At 37.3% G+C, this 18483-nt stretch overlaps 1 protein-coding gene and 1 non-coding gene across 2 annotated transcripts in view; both read left to right on the top strand.

Moving 5' to 3' along the window:
• Egf (epidermal growth factor) overlaps window positions 1-18483 on the top strand; it is an 84462-nt gene that overhangs the window by 16852 nt on the left and 49127 nt on the right. Inside the window, exons 2-5 of the mRNA XM_076864724.2 lie at window positions 2320-2519; window positions 4624-4805; window positions 5211-5438; window positions 6144-6346. Of these exons, the coding sequence (XP_076720839.2) occupies window positions 2320-2519; window positions 4624-4805; window positions 5211-5438; window positions 6144-6346 (813 nt within the window). The remainder of the gene's footprint in view (window positions 1-2319; window positions 2520-4623; window positions 4806-5210; window positions 5439-6143; window positions 6347-18483) is intronic.
• On the top strand, window positions 6476-6577 carry LOC143406630 (U6 spliceosomal RNA). The gene has a single exon (XR_013092264.1). It is a non-coding gene; the product is annotated as a U6 spliceosomal RNA (small nuclear RNA).

The following is an 18483-nucleotide window of genomic DNA, read 5'->3' as shown; positions in this document are numbered from 1 at the left end:
TAAAAACTCAGACAAATAAACATGACACAATTATTTCTTAATTAATTTGTGGCTTTATTCAAAGATTTTTGGGTACTTATTATGTACAAAAGATTGTAGTATGTTCTGGGACAGAGAATACTAAAATGGTCAGAGTACTTTTTTCATGGAAACTACCCATGTAGTAAAACTTTTAAATCAATGTTTTATCAATCTCACCAATGTATCAATGCATTAGAAAATTAATAATATGTATTGGACACATTAATTCAGTTTGCAGAGAAGGCATGATGCACATTTCAAAGAGAACGCTTGGTAATAGATCTATAAGCCTGCAGTCATCTGTGGCCCACACATTAGTAGCTGTGCATTCAGACTGCCTGTTCCTATTGTCTTTATTTTCTTCAGGATTTATTGATGACTTGGAAGTGAGTTATACCAACATTCTAGTCCCTGGGTTCAAATTAATACAATGGAACAAAACTATGTCTTGAGTCCTTGGCTGTGGAAAAAACCAAAGCAGATTACACATATGTGGTCCTCCATGATTAATCAAATGTTTTCACATCAATAATCTCATTTTTTCTCCAATAATACAGGCAAGGGAGATCCTGTGAGATATTCAGAGAAGCTTGTCAGCCAGGAATAGAAGCCAGACCTCAGGCTCCCCATCACACACCCTTTCCATTTCTTCTAAGATAACTCTGTGCTCCCACAATTGCAGTAGCAATGAACCTCATCCATTGTGGAGGGGGTGGTGTTGATGCAAAGAAATGGGAAAAGGGATTCAAGCTCATTCTCTCAGACACATATAGTGGCACCTGTTTCACATTCTTAACGATCTTAAAGTTCTCCCTGCTTCTCATATCTCTATTCTGATATATCCTCTAAAGTGGAGTTAATGCTTTCTGATTTTAGAACATGATCCTTGTGTAAAAGGATTTTGTTTAATCCTTAGAACAATAAATACTTTTTTAAAAAGACTCATTAAGGTATTAAGGTTTAATGTTCAAACAGAATGGAGAAAGCCCAGCAAGGAAGCAAGAATATGTTAGTATTCTCCTCCAACCCCTCACCCAGTGGTTCCATTGTATCTAAAGGCAGAGTGCCCAGAGCCTTCTTCCCTTTAGTCAGGAGAAACCAAGGAATCTAGCTTGGCTGCAGGGGTTGAAGCCATCCCCTGGAGTCAATCTTGGAGCAACAATGACAAGCTTTACTTGAAGTCAACCAGGAATGAGTGCCAAAGTCTCTAAGAAGGACTAGTGTCCATGAAGCTGTTGAGAACAGGGGAGTCAGAGCAGGTAGGTGGACATTACCCAGAACGGGATGCCATATGTGGGGATAGGTACAAAGCTACATCCTGTAGAAACCAAGAAATCCGAGGTCTACCACCCAGATTTAGCGAATAAACAAGTCCCACACAATGTTCTAGTTGAGTGTCCATTATCTGAAATGCAGAAATGTTTCATATTTCATATTTTTTTGATTCCTGAATATTTTCATACACATAATGAGAACTCTTGGGGCTGGGTCCCAAGTCTAAACACAAAATTCCTCTATGTTTCATATATGCTTCATATACATAGCCTGAAGATAATTTTATACAATATTTTTAGTGTGCCTGCTTTTTGACCTCTATCCATCACGTGAGGTCAGGCATGAAATTTCCACTTGGTATCATATGGGCACTTAAAAAGTTTGGGATTTGGGAGCATTTTGGATTATAGATTTCAGATTAGGGATCCTCAGCTTATATAAGCAATTATAATTCAACTGAGCAGCCTGTATTTTATATGACAATGACAATCAGTGAAAATATTTCTGAACTTGCAAAGGATGACTTTTCAGTTTTTTCTGCTCCTATTTAAGACTTTCCTTTTTTTTTTTTTTTTTTAATGACTCCAAGTTCTCAGATTAGGCCACAGGAAAGGGGCCCATTTCCAAAATATTTGAAATTTTACTTCCAAAGGACATAATTAAAATCAACATTCACATAGATCCTTTCCACAACATGATACAATACGTGGTTCCCTTTTTAACATAAAAGGGCATTTTACAAATAAGAACAATAAATACCTTTTTCTTTAAATAGTTCATATTTCATAATTTGGCAATGCTCATTTTTATAATTTATTTATAAGGAAGATGATATACAAAATTAATTGTGAACATCTACAGGAACTCATTATTCTCCATATAATAGTTTTTATTTATTTAAAATATAAAATCAGGAATTAAATAATAATTCTGCTTGTGTTGGTTGTCATGGGGAAGTAATTTGCCTAGGTCAGATTAAATACCATTGAAAATGTACAGTTTGATTTCTTTCTTCCCACTCAGGTCCTGCACCCTACTTAATTTTCTCCCATGGAAACAGTATCTTTAGAATTGACCCAGAAGGCACAAACCATGAGCGACTGGTGGTAGATGCTGGTATTTCGGTGATCATGGATTTTCATTACAAGAAGGAAAGAATCTATTGGGTGGATTTAGAAAGACAACTTTTGCAAAGAGTTTTCCTGAATGGGTCAAGACAAGAGGTAAAGTACTACCGAGTGCGGTGATGCATGCCTGTAATCCCAGCAGCTTGGAGGCTGAGACAGGAGGGTCATGAGTTCAAAACCAGCCTCAGCAATGGGGAGGTGCTAAGCAACTCAATGAGACCCTATCTCTAAATAAAATACAAAATAGGGCTGGGGATATGGCTCAGTTGTTGAATGTCCCTGAGTTCAATCCTAGAACCAAAAAAAAAAAAAAAAAAAAGGTAAAGTATCATTGCCCATGCTATTTATTTAAAGGGATTGAGATACAGACAAATATGATATGCTAAATTCTTCATGTATAAACAAAAGTACATTATGATTCAAATATGTGTCTGTCAAATGTAGGCACTTAATCTGCATCTGTGATACTATATTATGAATAAACTCACAGAATCTCCCTAAGGAGAACGGAGGACATGAATTTAATTTTGAAAATATCTAACTTTATAGGTCAGTTATGATTAGAATTGATTATTTGCATGATTATTTTCTACTTCACTAGTGCTCAGCTGGGTGGAGGATTCTACCTCTCAGGGGATATTTGGCAATGTCTGGAAACATTTTGGGGGATGTCACTCTGGGTGAGAGAGAAAGGGGGAAGGGATACTGGCATCTGGTGGGCAGAAGCCAGGGATGCTATTGAACTTAGGGGAGTCCCTATAATAAGACTTATCCAGCCCTAAATGCCCATAGTGCTGAGGTTGATCAACCTTATTGTATCTGTACAAAATCTCTGTCATTTCCGAAGGGAAAATCACCTGAGATTTAGAAGGACAATTTTTCTTCTTCTCTATTTTCAAGCTGTGTGCATTCTAGAAAAAGCAACTGAATTAGATAACAGATTAAAGTATTTTACCTGAAGTACATACAAAATATCCTTAATCTTTCTTTTAAACTGGTAAATGAGTCCCAGGAGGAGAGTTCTCGCAATACTTTGCAGATGGAGTGCAAAAAGCACATGATTACAAAGACTTTAAGCATTTATTCCCAGTACAAAGTCCTCTCTGTCTTTTTCTTTTTTAACCAAACCTTTCTCTCTCCAATTATTCCTAAAAGCTTCAATTAGGCATTAATCTGTTTTTATCACATCTCTAATACTTTCTAATCTCACTTTTAACAATTATGGCTACTCATTATTCTCCAGCCAATCTGGTAGAATAGTTTTCAAAATCTTGAGTCTAAGAATCTGGAGGGCTTTCTGTCACAGAACAAGAGAAGGCATAAACAGTTGTGAATTTATGTCAAGTCATCAGAAAAGGATTGACTTGATCCCTAAAATTCTACTTTTGTAGTCCCTTTTTGGGGTTAAAACATTGTTTACAAAGGACAACTGTCAATATGCAAACAACTTACCTGGAACACCTAGTATATGAATACATTTGTAATCGTTAAAATGGGTTGGTTGAATTGCTTTGAGAGGAGAATAACTCAGACTCTGAGGCCAGGCCACCTCTGCCCAACTCTGTTTAATAACATCACATGATAGGTAGCTGGAACTGAGAGACTGGTGGGTATTAGGTTTCAGTTTGGTTGTTTGATCATGAAAGAGCAAGGATAGCTCAAGGCATATGAGAACAAGCACTGCTAACGGGTCAAGGTGTGAGACACCCAGATCTGTAGAAAGGAAGGGACCAATGGAGGAGAAGGGGCCAGAAGAAAATGGAAACCTTAACAAGAACTTCTTCCTTTTAATAGTTCTATGCTCAAACTCCAAGGGGAACTTGCCAGAGTTTGGAAAAGCTTAGAATTAAGTTTAGGTGAGGATCCGAACATTCCATTAACAAGTAAAACTGAATAAACTCTGCATCAAAATCCTACTGTTGAAATTATTACATTATGGTTGATTGCTAATTTCAATAGTGCATAGGATAATTCTCAGTTTCAAAGCTATGATATACATACTTTGCCTAGAGATATCCACTTGGAGGTGGGTAATATTGTTACATCAAAACAAAGCCACCTTATATGTGACTATTCTATTATTTAAATAATTTGGGGAATGAAAGGTACTTAAAAGAGTAGACTTTTATACGTAGCAATAAAATCAATTTTTCTGTGAATGGGGAAATATTGATAACAGTTTTGAAATTTGATTTTACAGAAAGTGTGCAATATAGAGAAAAATGTTTCTGGAATGGCAATAAATTGGATAAATGAAGAAATTATTTGGTCAAATCGACAGGAAGGAATCATTACAGTAACAGATTTGAAAGGAAACAATTCCCATGTTCTTTTAAGCACCTTAAAATATCCTGCAAATATAGCAGTTGATCCAGTAGAAAGGTAAATTTTGCTGACATTGAAATACATTTCAAATCTAATAAAAATTCCTAGAATCATAACATCTTGAAGTCCAAGGGGCCTTCGTGAGACCAAGGTCCTCTTTAATAGTACACTAACACCATTTTCAATAGGACAGTGGCCTACCTGCATTTGAACTTGGCAGGCTCCTTTCATAAACACTGTTGACTACCATGATTTTCTGCTAGAGAAGCATAACTCTTCTAACTTGAATCAATCACATATAATTTCCTTAATAGTTAACATGTACTTATTGAATTCAATTTTCATTCAAAATAGTCAAAATTGTCCTGTGCAGGAATGAGGGGCTGCTGAAACACTGAAAGAATCAGCCATTTCAGTGACTATCCATTCAGTTATGGGTCTATGTAATGTGTTTGCCCCCAGGTTTATATTTTGGTCTTCAGAAGTGGCCAGCAGTCTTCACAGAGCAGATCTCAGTGGGGTGAAAGTGAAGACTCTATTAGAGACACCAGAGAGAATAACAGCTATGTCACTGGATGTGCTTGATAAACGCCTCTTTTGGATTCAGGACAATAGAGAAGGAAGCAATTCTCATATTTATTCCTGTGATTATGATGGAAGGTCTGTCCATCTGATCAAACCTCCAACACGGTAGGTTTTTCTTATGGTTTAAAATAAAACAATTGTTAGCTGAAGTTTGTGTGAAAAATTAATTCATCTTTTGTCAGCTAAATAGATGTGGTAGTTTTAGCACATGAATTTTTGGAGTCTGAAACAGATTTATCAATTATTAGATGAATGACTTGGGGTGGGTAAGTGACATAACTTTTCTTATCTGCAGTTTTCTGTGATATGGGAACATTGTGAAAATTAAACAAATAAATACAGATTAAAAATAATAACAGAGTATCTGGCATATAATAAGTTCCCACATGTTGCTCGTAGTTACTTTTTTGGGAATTATTATATCATACATTTTGTGAAGCATCATCTTTTATTTGACTTGCTATGGTGCCAGAAAGACTCTCCAGTAATTGAAAGAGGCAGAAATTAGCCAAACAGAAAGATGACTAAACCGAAATTCACTCGCATCCTGTTCTTGTTTCCTTCCCTATTTTCATCACAGATCCAGAAGGAATCTGGAGAAAGAAATTATTTCCTATTAGTTCAGATTATGATGACTAAACAAAAAAATTTAAATTCAATATACTTTTCTAAATCTAAATAAGAAATAAGAAACTGCAGATGATTAAAATTCTGACAAAAATGGAAATGAGGTGAATTTTTAATAATCCAAACCACTATTCTGCCATTTTTTATGATTACACCTCCCTCCACCCCCCGGTTGTTTTTTAGGCACAATTTGTTTGCAATATCTCTTTTTGCTGACCGTATCTTCTATTCAACATTGAAAAAAAAGACAATTTGGATAGCCAACAAACACACCGGGAAGGATATGGTTAGAATTCACTTCAATCCATCATCAGTACCAGCTGGTGAACTTAAAGTAGTACATCCAATTGTACAGCCCAAGGCAGAGAATGGTGACCGGGACTCTGGTAAGTCAACTTGGACCTCAAACAGGGCCAGGCACAAAGTCACTACCTGTCTACTTATTCAAGCCACACACAAGGGATTTTAGGGGAAGAAAAAAAAATTATTCAATCCTTATAAGTTATAAGTTGGGCGCTTGTTTCAGCAGCATATACTAAATTGGAACAATACGGAGAATATTAACATGGCTCCTGCACAAGGATGACATGCAAATTCATGAAGTGTTCCATATTTTTAACTTTGGATAGGGCGAAGGGGAGGGAGGGAAGGGGACGAGCTGTGGGAGTAGGAAAGATGGTGGGGGTGACATGGACATCATTACCCTAAGTACATGTATGAAGATATGAATGGTGTGACTCTAGTTTGTGTACAGAGAAATGAAAAATTGTGCTCCATTTGTGTACTATGAATCAAAATGCATTTTGCTGTCATATATTAGAACAAATAAATAAATTAATTTTTAAAAGTTCTTAGTTGGAATAAACTCTTGTAATAAGAGAGATTGATAAGAGAAAAACAAATAGAAATCCATTAACATGTATACAAGGGAGAATCTGGGAATGAGTAACTCTCAAAGAAGTATCTTTGAATTCTAGTTTATATGGCATCTTCAACAACAAACAGTACATTTTTAAGAGAAAAATGACAAGAAAAATGGAAAGGACCTTGAGTTCTTTGGTGGCAACATGGCAACAAATCAATGGCAGATAAAGGCCAGTTAGTAAAGCTTATTAATGTAGATTCCTCTGCTCCCATATCCAGGCCAAATCTAAAGTTGTTTTCAATGGTGACCTATGTTCCCTCTGGTAGAACAGCAAGACAGGATATCTTTTGTCTTTGTAAATCTATGTCCTGCTTAAACCAAATAAAGGGAAGACAGTGCTTTCCTGCCTGGGCTTCTTCTTAATTGTTTGTACCTAGAAAATCCTTCATTTTTGGTGGCACATTCTGGTCTCATTGATTACTCCCACACCCTGAATTTCCAATCTTCCACCAAATACATTTCATTCTACCTCCTAAATACATCTCGAAGTTCCACTTCTCTCCTCTACGGCCACCACCATCGTCAAAACAACCAACCTTTGTGCATGACCCCTTATAATGGCTGCTCAACTGATCTTTCTGTTTTCCCCTCTTGCCTTTAAGTAACAGAGCTGATCTATTCACACCCCTGCTTAAAACCCTTCAAAGCTTTCCTTGCATTTACATTGAAATCATTTTTAGCAGGCCTGTTAATATTTAACCAACCTATTTCAGGGCTCTCTTCTTCCACAGGGTCTAAAGCAAAGTTGTCCAATGGGTCCTCATACATGCTAAGCTTCCTCATGGAGTTAGGCTTTGCAGTCACCCTTTTCTTCTGGCCCTAGCTTCTCTTCATTTCTGATAGGCCATCTCTGATCAGGCTATCATAGTAGCCCTTTCTCCTCAGTGTACCCTTCACTGAACTCACTACAAGGTGTAATTATACATCAATTTGCTTTATTTTTTATTCTCTCCCACTTTTTATAAGTGTAATACAGGTACTTATAACCCTATCATACCTGTTTTTTTTTCTTTAACCATCATATGTATAGTGGTTATTCAAAAATAAATAAATTTTGGACAATAAATGTAGTCAAATGAATGAATGATAGACTAAACCTAGTCACAGTCCCAAATTTCTGCTTCCTAGTTTCATCTGTTTGAATTCTTTAGAATCTAATTTTTTAAAAAATCATTAAGATTATAAAAATCTTTTATGATTGTTAGGTTGCTCAATATGGCTTATATGCCACATAAATGATATCACACTAATATGTGACTTTTATGAAAAATTTTATTTCAAGAAGCTTTTGAAATTACTTAATTTTATTTCCAAATAGCCCTCTGAGGTACAGAGAGAGAGAGGTGGAACTGTTTGTTTCCTCTGCTTGCTTCTTGTTGGAGGCCATTAGTGTTTGGTGATAGTGTGGCAATATTAGAGGGACCACAAGGTTTCTGCCATAGTCAGTATAGAAATCTGTTCACACCTATTCAAGACATGGCTCCCAAAGAGAGCTTGGAGACTGAACAAGACAGGCAAGAGTGTGTGGAAGGGAGGTTGGGGTCAACGGGAATTGAACTTGTTATTTCTTATATCCTTAGGCAGTTAACTAATAATGCCAATGCTTGTTATCTGGTTTATTAAAAAACCCAGCTAGAAACTATCATTTAAAATCAGTAATGACTGTACTTTCAATGCAAGTAATAAGAAACTTCAGAGAATAAAATAAATTCCAATAGATGAAGCATCTATTTACACATTACAAGTTATTCTAAAAAATTGATTTACTTGGGTTTACAAAGCACAATTTGAGGGAATATAATTGAACTATGGGTTGTAGTACTGCATTAACTTGCAACAATCAGGTAGCATCACTTTAGGAAGGTGAATATAGTCCACACATAAAGGTAATGAACAGGATGTACTGCCAGATGTCTCTTATGGGAGATTTGACTCAAACTGACTTCAAATACAACTCATTGTGTGAGTGGTGATGACACATCACAAAATCATAACAACAGCTACTTTGAATAGGTAGTTATTAGTCTTGTTCATAATAGTTACAGGTGTCTGCAGTCATCACCAACTTCTCTCTTTTTTTTATATATGGCCTTGAAGTTTCCAAAGTGTTTTCATGGCCATTATCTTATTGATTCATCAAGTAATATTGGGAGACAGTAAGGATAGGCATAACTTATTTCATAGTTGAGAAACTGAAGAAATGGAGAGACTTCTCCAGGATTACACAGATGGTGATGAATTTTGGGGAAAAAAAATTCCTGACCATCAATCTCTCAGTTTATGTTTTATACCTATCATTAACACATTCTTTCTTCAGAGCTCACTTTTCTTCAGTTTCTTTGATAGGGAATTTAAATATGCTCATTGAAAGCAAGAATTTTGGGCTGGGGTTGTAGCTCAGCAGTAGAGTGCTCATGCACATGCAAGGCCCTGGGTTCGATCCTCAGCACAAGAAAGAAAGAAAGAAAGAAAGAAAGAAAGAAAGAAAGAAAGAAAGAAGGAAGGAAGGAAGGAAGGAAGGAAGGAAGGAAGGAAGGAAGGAAAGAAGGAAAGAAAGAAAGGTATTATGTCCAACTACAACTAAACGTAAATATTTTTAAAAAAGAAAGCAAGAATTTCAGAAGAAAACCTATAATGATTCACTAAAGAGCAGCCTCCAATGAAGTGGCCAATAATAGAACTTGGCTGGAAGCCACTGTTAGCTGCAGAACCAAAGACAAACCTAGAATCTAGAAGTCAGCTGGAATTGGAGATTGACTTCAGTTCTACATCAAAGGCTGAACTTCACATATACAGTTTTAGTCAGCCTTTTTGTTGGTATGACCAAAAGACTAAAGAGAACCATTTCAAAGAAGAAGAAGTTTATTTGGTGCTAATGGTTTCAGAGGTCTCAGTCCATAGATGGCTGACTCTATTGTTCTGGGCCCATGGTGAGGTAGAACATCAAGGTAGGGTATGGCAGAGGAAAGCTGCTCAGGACGAGACAACTGGATAGAAGAGAGAGAGACTGCTCCCTTCATCATGGACAAAATATAAATCCCCAGTGACCTATCTCTTCCAGCCATACCCTCCTTGCCTATAGTTACCACCCAGTTAATCCAGTCAGGTGGATTAATACACAGATTCTGAATTCTGTCTCAACCTAGTCATTTCATCTCTAAACTTTCTCACATTATTTAAACATGAGCTTTTGGGGGACACCTCACATCTAAACAATAACATACTCCAAGTGAAATAACTTTTGATTTTAAGAGCATTGCTACTTTGGTCATGATTAGTTAGGTTTAAATTCTTTCAGTGTTTTAGAAAGCAGGAATTCTTTACCTTTTAAGATCTGTGAATTTCTTGATTTCATGTGTTTGATGAAAATATGTCATTGTTCCCCCTAGGGAGATAGTATAGACCTTTCATCAGGTTCTCCATGTGCCTGATACCCTTCAAAAAAATAAAGACATACCACCTGGGAATTTGGCCTACAATGGCAGCTGCTCTGGTGAGGCAGACAGCAGTAATTAGTTTTACAAGACATTTAGTTGTGAAGCTACTGCTAATAAGGAGGTAACTGAGAAAAGTCCTGTAATCTGGATTTTTTTAATTATGAAAGACAATTATTGCACAAATAAGAGTTTCAAAAGACTTATTTCTCCTTGTGAAATACCTAAACTATTGTTTATCAAAGCATGTTCTACAAAACTCTAGTTCTGTGGGATTTAATGAGGTTATTTGGAAGGAAACATTTTGAAGATCAAGTGATTTAGATATGCTAAGTTCAATAAGTTGTTTAAACAGGTTGCTTTTTCTCAAGTGGGATTTCTCAGACCCGTTCGTATGGTTAAGTGCAATGTCACTCTCTAAGGCCAATTCAGGCTGTGGCACTTTTCTGTTTTACTTCCTAGGCAGCAGCCCAAGGGACTCTTAAATCAATTATTTCTAGATCAGACCTCTTTTTTGAACTCTAGACTAAATTAAAAAACAAAACAAAAATCAGACTCTGAGGCATAATGAGTGTTGAGCTGCAAAGATCTGCTGCAGAGCAAAGCTACAGGAAAAACTGATTTAAAACATTGGAGGTTTATTCATACTACATGAAAAGCGGCAGTCCCATGAAGACTGTCTAACCAGTGCAGTTGACCAAAGAAAAGCCCCAGAGCTTTCCAAGGATTTGTCCTTGGTTCATGGATTCAGACTGGCTGATTTTCCAGAAGTTTCACACTGCTGATTGCTGAACCCCAAGTCAAAGTGGTGGAGTTACAGTTTCACCACCATGCTGTTTTGCTGACCATCTGATCATCTCCTGAAGTGGTCCTGGTCTTTCTTCTTGGTCATACCTGCTTGCTGTCTATACCCTCCAAGTTCAGGGTCCTGCAGTGGGTGCATGAGTTCAAGTTAGTAAAAAATATCTTTATCAAGATTCTGATACTTATCTACTTTCTAAACGTTTTTACTTGGATTTCTTGCAAATACTTTAAGCTCAAAAGAAATAACTGATCTACCTACTTTCTTTTCTTCCTTCTCACCTCTTCTCCCTGCAGTGTCCCTAGATCAGTAAGAAGCATCCTTATCCATCCCACCTCCCAAGGCAGAAATCCAGGAGTTGCCCATTCCTCCCTCCTTCTGACCTTCATTCCATAAAACCAGTCTCCACATCCTACCAATTATCCCCCGATAATCTAGCCACTTGTGCCTCTCTACATAGTTCTCCCTCTCCACAAGTCTTCTGACTGGTACCCTGCCTTCATTTTCCATGGTGCAGAGAGTATAAGCCATCAAAAATGAGAACCTAATCATCTCCTTCTTTGGTTAAAACCTTGTGACAGCTCCCAATTGTCAGTAACTCAAGTGCACTCTCTTCAGCTGGCTCACAAAAACCTCCGCTCTTTTCTAGGTTTCATTTCACACCATTGTTTGTGTTACATTCTTTACAGCACAGCCAGTCTCAAAGACTAGATTACCTCCCCCAAGGAAGGGCTTCTGTCTTCTCTCTGCTCCAGACCTGCAAAACACTTCCTCCCTTTACTGGCTCTCTTCTCATTTTCTAGGAAACAGTCCTGATATTACTTCCTTCAGGAACACCTTCCCCTACCCACTGCATACCCAAGCTAGCTGATGCACCACTGACTTCTCAGAGAATGTATTCTTGGAACATATATTCTTGGACAATTTCCCTTATCCCATGGTGCTTAGTGTGCTTTGCCATAATTGTCTGTCTCCCTAAACTTCCTTAGTCCTTCAACACAGGCAATATACCTCTCCATCAAACTCCCAATGCCTAGAGGTCTTCAGTAAAAAAGAGCTGAAAAATATCCTTTGCACTCTCATCCTAAACTTTAAAGAACCCATTTTAAAGCTATGTAATATCTAAGAATATTGCCCTCCTGACTAACAGAAATAGCCATAATTACAGAGTTTTCCACTCTTGGTTTGCCCTGTATAGTGTCATCTGAGCTTCAGAACAATCTTTTGAATTTGGCGTGATTATCGGTATCATTTTATAGTTTTAAGAAATCTGGAGTTCAGGGATGTCATTGAAGCTGGACACTGGGAACTCTGATTCAATGGTAGAAGTGAAAATGAGTCCCAGGAGTACGAATATACAGGCAAAGCCTTTATTGGGGCCTCCACTTGGGAAAGGAGACACAGCTCCAACAAGAAAGCATCAGGATGGTTCCCTGGAACAAAAGAAAGGAGTCTTATTGTCTGCTTGCAGCAATGGTCTGGGGTTTAGGAGTATTAATTGGCTTTAGGTGTACTTCTACCTGTGGGGGCACTTCAGCATTTGTGCCCAGTGGTAATGGATGAGTTAAGAGAAAGCACTCTGGCTCTAATGATGCCCCTGATACTGTCTGAGGGTGGATAAATGACCCACACTAGGAATCTGAGGAACCATGAGTTAACGTGGGACCTCTTAGTGGCTGGCAGGCTGTAAACCTAGGCCAAGAAGAGCAATTTGCCCTTTGTCCTCTCACCTCATCACAGTAGCTCATTCAAGGTCACACTGTGGTGGACCTGGGATTGAACCCAGGTGGTTAGTGTGCTGCCTCCACAGCTGTGCTCTCACTCATAGCTTAGATTGACCTATTTGTTTTGAGGAAAAGCCTGTAATGTGGAACATTCTTGTCTACCTGTGGCCTCCCGTTGGTTAAATGTTTCAGTTTGCACAGACCTTGGAGCCAAAACCTTATTTCTTTCTCTCTCTCTTTTCTGTTAATTTCAGAAATTCAAACATCCTCCCCCAACTACTCAGAAATAGAATTGATCTCACATTTTTGTGGGCTTAATAACACTGGTTAGGCATGATTAAACTTAGCCAGCCCTCTGATTGCTCTGACACCTAGGTTCTCAAGTCAATGTGGGAACTTCTTAGTACAAATGGAAAAATATCAAGCTTATCTTCTAGACACTTTGCAATTTACTATTCACAGATATTATTTTGTAGAAGTTCCATTTTTTTTTCTTTTTGGATTCTTTAAATGTAGATTCCAGTTTTAAGCTTCTAAGGGAGTTTCAAAAGTATATTTCTTTGGGGACTAGGTGTCTATCATCAACACTATGTAAAAGACTTTTCCTTCTTTTCATGTAAAAAATATTGTTGAATGTCTTTATTCCTGTGAGTTCACAAAGGATGATTGTCTCCATCTGGAAATGTACCTGCTTCCAGAAGATAAGTGTAGCTAAAACCACCCAGGTACGACTCTAATTCATTCTGATTCATTCTGCTGGAGAGTCTTAGGTAAAACATGGGTTATTTGGAAACCCCTGGAAATGAATCATTGCAGAAAGATGAGTATTTTTAAATAATCAGTTTAAATACCCAAAGCTGTTTTTTTAATAGAAATGTTTGTAATATACAGATTGCAGTATTTTCCTCACATCATTTAAAATTACTGACATTTTCTTAGTGACTAGAGTTACATCTTCAAGGATACAGGCCATTGGGGCAAGTTCAGCACTGGTTTTGGCAAAGCTGAGTTGATAACACAGGTTTACCCTGACACCAAATGGCTGTCTCTTGAAATGCCTTTTAAATGCTTGGAGTTGCTTTCTATCATTTTTTTGTCTCCTTCCTTGCTCTCAGCTCTCACATCTTGCTGATTCCCATATGCCTGTCTGTAGGTCTATGGTTTGTTTTCTAATTAGAGGATTTCTGTTGCCATTTATTTGTTTAAGAAACCAGATTCTTGGGCTAAGGATATAGCTCAGTTGGTTGAGTGCTTGCTTGCATGCACAAGGCCCTGGGTTCTAATCCCCAGCACCACATTAAATATTTATACATATTATATCTGGGGTGGAATTAGCAACACATTGAAGGCAATAAATGAAGAAAAAAAAGAAAAGAAAGAAACCAGATTCTTTGTCCTGTTAAATTTTCCACTTTCTGAATTTTGCAAATTATATTTCCATGGTGATATCATCTTTCTCTACCTTCTGTATTTCCCATAAACTGATAGCTTAGGTCTGGAAACCTGATCAGAGTCAGAATTTTTTCAAGGATGCTTTGTGGGTTTATGCTTCCTATTGTACCACCTTAGGAGGCATATAGGGGCTGGTTCGCATTCTTTTTGTGATGTTCAAGATTAATCAGCTGTTCAGGGGTGGCCAGCCTGGTCCATCAACTATAGTTTCCCATCAGCCTTTTTCATAATGGCTATTGATTACCGCTGCCTGGAGCCATTTTTTTTTCCCTAATTGTATCATTGCTTATACGTTTACTATCTGGAATTCTTATATAAAGAAGAAACTTTCCACATCAGATATACAATTCCCTTGAGGAGGAGCTTTTCTAGGGAAGGCAAATTCAAAGCTTGTTCCCATCCCTTAATTTACCCATTTTCAGAATAAAGGGTTAGTTTCCCAATATCCTCTAACGGTGACCTTTTTTCAAAAGCATCTTTATAAACTCATGAATTTAAACAAGTAGTCGACATGTTTCTATTCATGGTAGTTATTATCCTCTTGATATTCAAATTGAACCATCTTTCTCCAGGAGGAGCCTGATCAGAGGCCTCTAGTCTGTGTGGGAGAGATGAACAATAGATTCCCCTCATCACCTCCTGCCTCCTACTCATTGACACTGGTGTAGGGAATGCAAGGTTGAGGTTGCTCTCAGTCTCTCAGCAAGAGAGCCCATGGAGTCCTGTCACCAATGCACCATCCAGCAGGCAGGTGGGGTGGGATGGGCACAATGGGAGTGGAGGCTTCCACACCTATGTTTTCTACCTTTATGCTCTGGGCTGGTTGAACTTGTCAAAAATAGGTATATAGTATTAAGAGACTGAGTGGGCCAGAGGGGCTTTTCTAAGAATAAAAAGTTTTTTTTTGTTGTTTTTTTTTTTTTAACTTCCTAGAGGTTCCTGGTTTGTTTATTTTCTGATTCTTAAAAGGGTTCAGGTAAGTATGAATACCAAATCGTTAAATTCTGGGTAGTTTTTTTTTCCAATGGTAATTATGAATTCCAGGAACATAAATGGCCACTCTTGTATTTTCTTCCTTGTATATCTCTTAACAGGGAAGAAAAAACTTCTGTAGTGTATACTTTGGGAAGTTTTTTGAGGAAGTTAAGGTTATCCTTTATTGAGAACTCACTAATGAGAAAGACAATAAACAAATGAAACAAAAATATAACTGTAGGTTTTTACAGAAATTCCACAAAGCCCAGTTATATTTTATGTATGCATACACGCCCATGTATATACGTATACACACATGTGCATATGTAACACCTCATACATACATGGTAAAGAGGTGGAGCCTGCAAATAGAAGGCTTGGGGTTGAGCCTCAGTTCTACCCCTTATTACCTATGTGCTCCTTAACAAGGCACTATTTCCTAATCTATAAAATGGAAAACAATATTGCTCTGCAAAACCCCAGGATTTGTTCTGAAAACTAAATGTGAAAATGTAGATGGCTTATAATATATTATTCAAATTTTTATTGTTATGTGCTAAATACTGGGGATGCCAAATATTCAGTTACAGGAATGATTAGTGAATGGGTTTGAATGAAAGAGATTAGAACAGCTTTGTGACACGGTCTTACACAGAATCTGAGGTATGTGATTTTATGTGATGGGGTGGGAAATGCAGGCTAGGGAATCCCATGTGCACTATTTCAGAACTGGACCAGGGTAAAATCTGTAGACTTATTGGGCTGCAGGAAAGCTCAGGAGCGCCTGTGTGTTTGTCAGGCAATGATTGAAGGCACAGTTGGCATGGACATTAAACTCCACGATTAGGGACTTTAATTGATCTCAAAGGCAATTAAGCCCCTCTGCTGGGCTCTGAGAAGGGGTGTTATCTGAGGTCAGCAGCAACATTCTGAGTGCTAGCTTTGGCCTATTTTGAAGCTAAAGAACAGCAGAAGATTAAGAGGATTAAACTGAAATATAACACTCAATCCTCTGTGTTTGGCCATTTCCTAAAATGACCTTTTAAAGTGTTTAGTGTCTGAATTCAGGTCACATCATCAACACAACCATGCAGAGGAGAATAATGATTAATAAGCATCATTCAAACCATTGGCAGCATGGTAGAGTGGACAGAGTTCTAAGCTGACACAGTCTGCTCATCTGTTTGAGGTGACTGGAAATCCAAGGGGAAAAGAATTAAAGAAGTGAGGGAGCAGGTGACATGATCACAGGACCTTGTGCATGTATTCCAGAAGTTTGCTATGTACCTATATTGTGAAAGGCACCATGCTAGGTGTTACTGAGACTACATATGTGGGTAGAGTACGTGCCTTACCTATTAATGGAAAAAGAATACATACACATAATCATGATGGAGATAATGGTGATGATGAGGATGAGTAGAACATACATGGGCCAGGTGTGAGAGATAGTAGAAAGGTACAAAAAAAAGTTACAATACAGGATCTAGAAGATTCTCTGGGTCATTTTCTATACCCTAGTCATTGATCATTTTCTTCATTAGACAGTTTGATCCATGTTACCATGCTGTAGGCAGTATTAAGGTTTGAGACTCTTTAGAGGTATAAATTTAGAAATATTTACCACAAACATTTAATTGTTTTGAACCACAGCACTTTAAAAGGGGGGAGGGCAGAGCAAGCGCATGTACATGTGTGTAGGAGAGAGAGAGAGCCAATTAGAGAGAGAGAGACAGACACAATATGAATGAGAATATCTAATTCAATATTTTCATTCCATGGATTAGCAAACCTAGGTCAAGGAGATAAAGCAATTGGCTGTGAAATACAGAACAATACAAAACTCGATTTTCCTGATTTTTTAATTCCTATAATCATCTATTATGCTGGGCTTGAAAGATTTTTATAAGGTACAATTACAGGAAGCATAATCTGTGAAGTTTTTGTTATCTTAAGAAAGTGTAGTGTTTTGGTGTTACTAAAAGCTAATATAGACTTTTCTAGAGTTTTGTTGGTTCACTTGTAAAGGAAAAAAAATCAAAGTTAAAAATTACTTGTTTTTTTTTTTTTAAGAAATGTGAAGAGCATGTATTTTGTCCTCAATAATCTTACAAGTTTCTGATTTTTGTCATTCACTTAAAATTTGAGCCATTTTAAATTTTGCTTAATTAAAATTTGATAGCTTAAGTGTAGCATGCAGAAACATGAAAAATATGTAAATATACCTACATAATTGGCATAAAAAGCATAGATAAGGAAAAATTTTTTCCAAAATACTATTCAATGTAGAACTTAACAAATTTAGTAGGCAATACTGCAGTTTGTATAGAAAGTTGACAAGATTAATTTCTCATTTATTTCTGTCAAGAAAACTGAAAAAAATACAAGTTAAAATAACTAAGGAAAGAACATGGACCAACTAAATGGAGTTACCTGTAACTACAGTCAAGGTGGAATGTCTCAGCAGAACATTAGGCCATTGTTTCTCAGTCTGGCATGAAGATTCCCAGCATCAGAGTCACTCCGGAATCTTTAAAAATGCAGATTATAGATTTTGGTATGAAGGCTTTCCCTTCATAACAAACTAGAATCCCAAGAGGGGAACATGTTCTCTGGTTAATGATGTACACTTGGGATTTTTCTCAATGCAACAAAAATATGTTTCTATTGAATTCTGCAGCTGTTGGTCAAGAACATTTTTAGTGGTAAAATTTATCAGAGGCCACTGACTTGAACAGAGCTCCTGCATGAGGCCCCAGCAGACCTAATCATAATGGAGTTATTCATACTGAAGTTCGAGATCCCCAAACCAAAACCACGTTGTTTATCTAACCTCCTAAGAAATCAGGAAAAGGTGATGGATAAATCCCCAAACCAGTCAGTTCTCCCCAGCATGATAAGGAAGTCTGCCCTGTTTTAACCTTTACCTGGAAAGGAACCTGGAATAACCTGATGTTAACCAGTCCACTTTTTTTTTTATTAGGCCATTTTCTTGTTTCTGCTCAAACTGCCATACAAAACCAGACTGTTCTGCCATGCCCAGTGTAGCACCCCTCTATTTACAGATAAAATGCTGCTAGATTCATGGATGGAAAATAAAAAGCCAATTATAGGTTATTTAACCAAATTTGCTGAAATTTTATCTTGTAAGAGTGATTTGAAATAGAAGGAAATAGGTCAAGTCAGGTGAAGGGGACATCTCTAGAAGTAA

Source organism: Callospermophilus lateralis, chromosome 8, assembly GCF_048772815.1.
Source record: "Callospermophilus lateralis isolate mCalLat2 chromosome 8, mCalLat2.hap1, whole genome shotgun sequence".
NCBI lineage: Eukaryota > Metazoa > Chordata > Mammalia > Rodentia > Sciuridae > Callospermophilus > Callospermophilus lateralis.
This window is presented reverse-complemented; position numbering and strand designations above follow the sequence as displayed.